General features: G+C 51.2%; 1 protein-coding gene across 1 annotated transcript in view; it reads left to right on the plus strand.

Moving 5' to 3' along the window:
• The window catches only part of NLRP5 (NLR family pyrin domain containing 5), a 31,982-nt gene extending 25,154 nt beyond the window's left edge, over positions 1–6,828 (plus strand). The window contains exons 8-11 of the mRNA XM_059383419.1: positions 1,013–1,183; positions 2,988–3,158; positions 4,456–4,626; positions 6,362–6,828. Coding sequence (XP_059239402.1) covers positions 1,013–1,183; positions 2,988–3,158; positions 4,456–4,626; positions 6,362–6,494 — 646 coding nt within the window. The 3' untranslated portion in view covers positions 6,495–6,828. The remainder of the gene's footprint in view (positions 1–1,012; positions 1,184–2,987; positions 3,159–4,455; positions 4,627–6,361) is intronic.
• The last annotated feature ends 1,278 nt before the right edge of the window (positions 6,829–8,106 follow it).

An 8,106-nucleotide genomic window follows, 5' to 3' on the forward strand; every position in this document is an offset into this window, starting at 1 on the left:
ATTTAAAAAATCAACATAGGCTAATGGTCTATCTGTGGCCGTAAATTCTGTTAAAGAATATAACTTGAATGTGCTTGTCTACCTTGTGGGCTCCAAGGTTCCTCGGTGAGTAAGTTATGGAGAGATACTGAGGTTGGTAGACAGAAGAGTGACCCCCTACCCTAAAAAAGTCCATGTCCTGGTCCCTGTAAATATGTAAACTCACGTGGTAAAAGAAATTTTGCAGGTGTGATCAAATTAAGGGCTTTGAGATGGGAAATTATCTTGGATTATCTGAGTAGCCCTAATGTCCTCGAAGGGGTTGTTATGAGGGGAAGGAGAAGTGGAGAGGAGATACAGTAACAGGGGATGCTGACTGAAGACCAGGAACCAAAGATTTGAGCATCCCTATAAAAAGCCAAGAAAACCAATTCTTTGGAGTCTCCAGAAGGAACACAGCCCTACTGACACCTTGATTTTTGCCTCAGTAAAAATCCACTAAACTCTAGAACTACAAGATGGGTGTGTGTGGTTTTTTTTTTAATATTTTATTTATTTATTTGACAGACAGAGATCACAAGTAGGCAGAGAGGCAGGCAGAGAGAGAGGAGGAAGCAGGCTCCCCGCTGAGCAGAGAGCCTGATGTGGGGCTCGATCCCAGGACCCTGGGATCATGACCTGAGCCGAAAGCAGAGGCTTTAACCCACTGAGCCACCCAGGTGCCCCCCAAGATGGATGTGTGTTTTAAGCCACTAAGTTCATGGTAATTCGTTACGGTGGTCATAGGAAAGTGACACATCAAGTACGAAGGAAAATTAAAAAGAGGATCTTGAACATCTGGTGCGTGCATTTGGCCAGACTTTGCCAAGCACTTGATGGTCATCCTGTCACCCAAGCTGAAACCTCCTTAAGTGCTCCCTTACATAATTCCCTCTTAAAGGAGGAGGAAGCTGAGGCCAACAGAAGTGACTTACCCAAGGTGACGCCAAGTCATGGGTATGACCTTCCTCTTTCCCTTGTGTGTGTCCTACAGACTAAATGAGTGCAACCTGGATGTCGCCGGCTGTGGCTTTCTTGCGTTCGCCCTTATGGGCAACAAACGTCTGACACATCTGAGCCTCAGCATGAACCCTGTGGAAGATGATGGGATGAACCTTCTCTGTGAGGTCCTGATGGAACCATCTTGTCACCTCCAGGACCTGGAGTAAGTTTCAATAGTGGTTGGGGGGTCAGCTCTCCAATATTGGGGCCTGGGGTTCCTAGCAAGTCCAGAGACATGAGTGGGAAGACTGGTACCAAAACTTAGTTCTTGGTAATTGGGTCTACTTGGGTCAACGGATGCTCCTGTTTTCCCAGGTCTGCCACAGTGAGTGTGGGAAGGACATGGGAAGGAGTCCGGACAGGAGCCCCATGATACCATTTTTGGAGCTTACATCACCCTCGATTTCCAAAACCCGCTCACCCCTCACAAGACCTCTGCTTGCCCTAAGTGACTCTTCAGCTGTTCATTCTGTATGTAGGGTAGAGAGGGAGGGCTCGCTCTCAACACCTTCTCCCTCCAGGGCTTCAATTTCTTTACCTTTTATTAAAATGTTTCTCTTCAATAAGAGTACTCTGTCCTTAAACAGACTACAGGAAAGTTAAAAGTCCTTGATGAGCAGAAATACATCCCCAGGCTAACAACTGAGCAGTTAATGTTGTTAATACTTCGGCAAATTCCTCCTGGAGGCACAATCATTACAAAGAAAGGATCCCAGAAGTTACCGCTGAGAGGGTTCTTGCCACATGGCAGGCCCAGCGCTTTCAACATTTCACGTGTCTAGACTCACGTAGTCCCCCTACCAGCCATTTCCAGGGGAGACCAGAAGTCCCTTAGGAGCCAAAACCTGGCCTTCTGGTCTCACTTGAGGATCTGCAGACCATAATCCTAAACTAGGTAAGGTATGGAATTCCCCTTAATGATGCATCATAACTTTAAAAATCCCCCAAAGCTGGACACTGGGCTTCTGCCCAATGTTTTAGTCATGCGTGCCTTCTAAATCTTTGTGTCCTTGGTAGTATCGTCTTCTCAGTGACAAAGGTAAAATCAGTGAACCAAAAAGTAGGACCATTTTAATATCTCTCCTTCTCCAATAATAAACAAAAGAAAGAAACCGGATAGAGATCGTAGCCCACAGATCTGAGTGCTCCCCACCCAAGCGTCCATTCCTACGTTTGTGTTCACAAACCCGTCATCTCAAGCTCTACTCTGGCATGGTATAGACACTAAAGCTTAATCACTTGGAGGTGCCGCTTCTTTGGGGTCACAGTTACGTGCTGGGGGTCGTGTCCTCACTATCATCGCCGAACCTCGCTAGCATCTGAGGCTTGGCCACTCCACCTGGTGGGCAGGTGTGAGCCCTGGCAGCTGAGCTCCTGCTCACTCTCAGTGTGGACGCTTCGTGAAGCTGGGCGCTCTCATCCCCAGGGAATGGTTCTATTCTTAGATGAAGACAGGAGACCGAGGAGCTGTTTCCATCATCTACGCAGATGAGTCATCCGCTAGAGGCCTTCTCCGTCCTCATCTTCCCCATTCATCCTGGGAACAGAAGCACAAAACCCCTCTCCATTTGGACCCCAACCCCATCTAGCATTTCGGTACCTTCTGTCATCTGTCCTGGTTTCTCACCCTCTCAGGGACTCTCCCAGCTTCTCCTCACTTGTGTTTTTCCCTGTCTCTTTCTCTCCATCCACCAGGGAGAATCTGTATCCCACCTGCAGGCGGGAAGCACCCTCTGGCAGGCTCTCTTCTTCTTCCAAAGATCCCTCCAGCCCCATCCCGTGAGCTCCCCGCCCGCCACTACCAGCCCTCCTCACCTGAGCCCCGGATGCTGCCCAGACTGAGCCATTCCCAGGGACGGACAGAAAGGTTCCCGGTGTGGAAGGAGTCGAGGAGAACTCCGCCGAGGCTTCTGGGCACCACCCCCCTCTAGCACGCTCCTCAAAGGACACGGGTTCTCCTCTTGCAGGATGGTTAAGTGTCACCTCACGGCCACCTGCTGCAAGAAGCTGTCCTGCGTGATCACGAGGAACAAACACTTGAAGAGCCTGGATCTGGCTGTGAATGCCCTGGGAGATGACGGCATCATGGCGCTGTGCGAGGGGCTGAGGCACTGGAGGGCTTCTGTGTGGAGGCTGGGGTGAGTGCGGCCTGAGGTCCCGGGCCCCCGGTGTGAGGGCTGGGGAGGGGGAAGGGGGAGCTGAGCACGCTGTTGCTGAACGAGGTGGTGTCCCCACTCTCACCATCCCGTCGGAACCAGCCGCGTTCTGCCGCGTTCTGCGGCTGCTCAAGAAACAAGCTCGACCCCTTTGCATCAACATAAAGCCATTTCCGGGGAAAGCCCTGGATGTTCCACCATGAAACCACTTGATATCTGTCCCTATGCTCCCTTCTTTCTGAAACAATGAGGGAAGGATCCCTACCCCTTTCAGCTTAACCTCACTCCCGTGGGGGATCCATGCTGTGCCTTGTGCGCTCACGGAATTCCCTCCCCTTGCCTCTTTCCACAGTCTGCCTCGTAGATACTTCCCGTTTTCACGGAGGTTTCGATAGTATTTTAGAAGCAAAACCAATAACAGTAAGCTTTATCCAAACCTACCTCACCATCCAACTATAGGCAGTTAAAACTATGCGAGCACACCCCACAACTTCTTACCCTATCAAGGAACATCCCAAACACACAAAGTCTAGAATGATTGGGACATTAAAAACCTGCTTTCTCACTGCCCAGTTTCAATGATGGCCAGTGTTTCACTCCACCTGGTAAACCGTATCATAGCTTGTTGTCCCCCTCTGAGTACCTGGACACGCATCTCCAACACAGGAGAACACAGCTGCCATCCAGTTACTACATCTCACGAAGCTGTCCAGCCATTGGCGGCTCCTAGGATAAAATCCTAAATCCTTAATGGGACCTAAAATGTCCAGCCTCCTCTCGCACAGGGAACCTCTGGCTCCCCTGTGGCCATCTCCCCTGTGGTTCACTGTCCGTGGCTCAGATGTGTCCCAGTTTCCCTCCTACAAGGGCCAGCAATTCCCCACCCCTATAACTACTTCTTGCCCCGTTCATCTGGCTTCCTTCTTGTCTCTCCAGTTCCGGGTGAAGTGCAGGTTCTCAGCAAGTCTTTCTCTGTGTTTCTTGTTTTGTTTCCTGGTTGCAAGCACTCTCGCCTGACATTTTGCATTCTTTACACAACTGTCATTAAGTCACCCAGCGCCTCTTAACAGGAAAACCAGCAGCTGTGGTAGGTAGCATCATTGCCTGGGAATCGTCAGAAATGGAAATGTCCAGGTTCCTCCCCCAGAACTGCGGGACCAGAAACGCCAGGGGTAGAGCCCACCACCACCCCCATCTTAAACATTGTCCTGGAAGTCCAATGGGTTGAAGGGTCAGTCACTGAACTTTGGAGGCATTTCTTGGCGTGTTGGCCCTGCAGGTTGGAAGCGTGTGGACTGACTTCTGGTTGCTGCGAGGCCCTTGCCACGGCCGTCCTCGGCAGCCAGTGCCTGACCAGCTTGAATCTGATGCGGAACGATCTCAGCCCTGAAGGAATGACAACGCTGTGTCTGGCCCTCGCGCAGCCCACATGCAACCTACAGATAATCGGGTGAGTCCCTGGCAATTATCTTCCAAGACACACACCCCCTTCTGCTGCAGGTATGCTGGTCAGGGGAGGAACCCCTTATCCTGAGGCTCGACAACCAGATCCTTGTTCAACCAGTAAGCACCCACTGTGCTCCAGGCACCGTCCTGGGGATACAGGGGTAGAGACAGAGGCAAGGTGCCTGATATCACGGGCCTTACTTCTGGAAGGTCTGAGGAAGAACAGAGAGACAACATGCAAATAAGATGTTTATCCTTCAGAAGTAGAATTTCTGTATGACCCAGCAATTCTGAGCGCACCCCCAACAGGACTGAAACCAGGATCTAGAAGAATTACTTGTTCACCCGCGTTTACAACAGCATCATTCACAGATGTCCAGAGGTGGAAGGAACCCAGGTGTCTGCTGTCTGGCGAATGGGTGAATGAAGCGTGATCTGTCCACACAGTGGACAGTCTCTCAGCATAAAACCAAAGGACATCCTGACACCTGTTGTAACAGGGACAAACCTCCCTGTTATTATGCTCAGTGAAGTAGTCAGATGCAGGAAGAGGATAGTGCAGGGTCCTACTTGAGTGAGGTCCCCAGAGCAGGCAAAGTCATAGAGACCAATGGTCAGCGGTGGCGCCAGGGGCTGGGGAAGGGGGGTAGGGAGTCGTTGTGTGATGGGCACAGAGTGTCAGCTGGGAATATGAAAAGTCATGAGGACAGATGGTGGAGATGGCCGCCCAACCACCCACTGAAAAACGGTTAGGACAGACAGCCTGCGGAGGCTGGCTGATCTCTGTTGGTTTCAAGAGCAGACGGTGGCTGGGGTCCTACAGCGGTCAGTGTCAGTGTATGGACGTAACAGGGTGGTTGTAGTGGGGGATGTGAGGGCCAGGACGGACTGGAAGACAGACAGAGCTCTGCAGACTCCGAGACCTCGGTGTGGGCAGGGGAACTCCCAGTGACATCTCAGCAAATAGGCTGCAAAAGCAGGAGACTGGGCCGAAAGAGAGCATATTTGTATCAATGACTCACAAAGCAGTGTAGCTTTGGGCAAACTGAGCCCGTGATCATGGGACTCGGCAGTTGAAGAGTCAGACCTGGATTTTACTCAGGGACCCTCTGGGAGCCAATTTCCCTGTCTGTAAGACGGAGACGACGCTGTGTACCTACTGAATACCTCCTTCTCCTGCCCACCACACATGCTTCGCGAGGGCAGGCACTTAGCCTTACTCACCACCCTGCCTCCACACCCTGTCACAGGACCCGGCACAAAGCAGGTTCTCAGGAAGGAGTTCACGGATGGGTGAGTGATCGTGCCTGTCTCTGGGGACCATGGTGAGGGGCTGATGCTTACAGAAGCTTGGTGCAGCACAAATACATCCCAGCACACCTGCACATGCAGGGATCTATTCTTCTATGGAGCGCCTCAAGAGTATGAGAAGAGGGGTGCCTGGGGCGTTCAGTGGGTTAAAGCCTCTACCTTCTGCTCAGGTCATGACCCCAGGGTCCTGGGATGGAGCCCCGTATCGGGCTCTCTGCTCGGCCAGGAGCCTGCTTCCTCCTCTCTCCCTGCCTGCCTCTCTGCCTGTTTGTGATCTCTGTCTGTCAAATAAATCTTTAAAAAAACAAAAAAAGAAGAGTACGAGAAGAGTCTTCAAATACTTGGTGGGGTTTTCAGGACTTTTAAGGAAAGGAGAAGCAGTCAGAAGCAAATCCCCAGAGTAACGTGTCCCCTTTCTGCCTCCCCAGGTTGTGGAAATGGCAATATCCCACTCAAACAAGGAAGCTGCTAGAGGAGGTCCAACGACAAAAGCCACAGATGATAATTGGTGACAGCTGGTATTCTACCGATGAAGATGACCGGTACTGGTGGAAAAACTGAAAACAAGAACTGCCCCCCCACCGACACGCACACACGCGCTCTGATGGAGGAACATAAAAGCAGTCTTCTGGGGCAAGCTGTACCCAGGAGCTCCCTCTCAGAAATGGAATACGAGTTCCGGTTCTCACGAAACCCTCACTGGTGACCATTCTCATATGTCCCATGTAATTCACTTATTGCATTTGCCTCCAACATAGGCTTTGATGTTCCGACCCTAGGATCTCAGTGTCTATGACATGTCTGTCCTACCTCAGGCATGTGAAGAAAACCAAATAAAATAAGCACTGGGCGCATTTAGGGAATAAGCACCTCATGACCTTGAGCAGTGGGGATATGATCCAGGGGAAGAGTGGGAGGACTTAGGTCCTAAGAGAGGCCCCCAGATGTGGCTGATACAAGCCTGTTGGTGTTAGAAAAAATTAAAGCACAATCTGAAAGGCAAAGGGTGGTGTGAGCATCACTCTCTCGACATAAACGAATGAAATGCTTAGCGTCCTGCAGAACTGGTCTACCACGGTCTCAGAGAAGCGCAGGCTGATCTTCCGTAGGCTGGGGTTTGGGGGAAGCATGGAGTTCAGGGATGGGTGAGTCTCTGTGGGGAGTTGTGACCTGCAGTTCCTCAGGTAAGACTGCGTGGCATGCACAGGTGTGCTCATCAGAGTGAACCCCTCCTGACCGGCTGAGTCCTCAGAAGCTGAGGGGAGTCCTTCGTTGGCCTGTCAAAAATGTTCCCTGGGGCAAGCTGTCTTGGACCCATTTAACGGGTTTACCCCTGGCTCGGTAGCTGCTTGTTACCATGGCTACAGAGCAGTCTCTTCCTAGGAAAGTGGGAAATTCTTGTGTTCTCACCAGTGTGTCCTTTCCATCAGTCCTTCCGTTTATGGCTCTGGTCTATGACAATGGTAGCTAACACGGACCTTCCTGTGTGCCAGATTCTACACAATGAACAATCCACACATTAACTTATTGGTCTTAGAATTCATGCATTGTTTCCGCAAACCTGGAAACGTTTAAGGCTGTTCCCTGTGGGCTCAGGTTACAAGGGCTCTGCCTGCTGCCTCTCAGCCCTGTGATGCGGCTGATGGAAATTCAGACCAAGCAGAGGAGAAAGGCCAGCCTCGAAGTTTCCTTGGGCTTCTGTTGCTAGTGTTATCTTCCATCTCTGATGTCTCTCCAGGAACAGTGTTTAAATGCGTGTTCTGGAAATATTCACATTACATAATGCTTGTGCCTTGGACCCACGGGGCCTGGTCTGTGTGATGGGAATGGGGGAGTGATGTCACAGTTATGCCTCCTAATTAGAGACGTCCCAGTCTTAAGAGCACCGGCTCTCCCACTCGGGACATGGGACCGGCTGGCCTACAGAGCCGGTGAGGCAGCCCCACTGATGTTGGGGTCAAATGCTAATAAAGCATACTGTTCCAGTCTTTTAAAAAGAAATACCACCTTGGGCGCCTGGGCAGCTCACTGGGTTAAAGCCTCTGCTTTCGGCTCAATTCATGATCCCAGGGTGCTGGGATCGAGCTCTGCATCAGGCTCTCTGCTCAGCAGGGCGCCTGCTTCCCTTCCTCTCTCTCTGCCTGCCTCTCTGTCTACTTATAATCTCTGTCAA

The sequence above is a fragment of the Mustela nigripes genome, chromosome 17 (assembly GCF_022355385.1).
Source record: "Mustela nigripes isolate SB6536 chromosome 17, MUSNIG.SB6536, whole genome shotgun sequence".
Lineage (NCBI taxonomy): Eukaryota > Metazoa > Chordata > Mammalia > Carnivora > Mustelidae > Mustela > Mustela nigripes.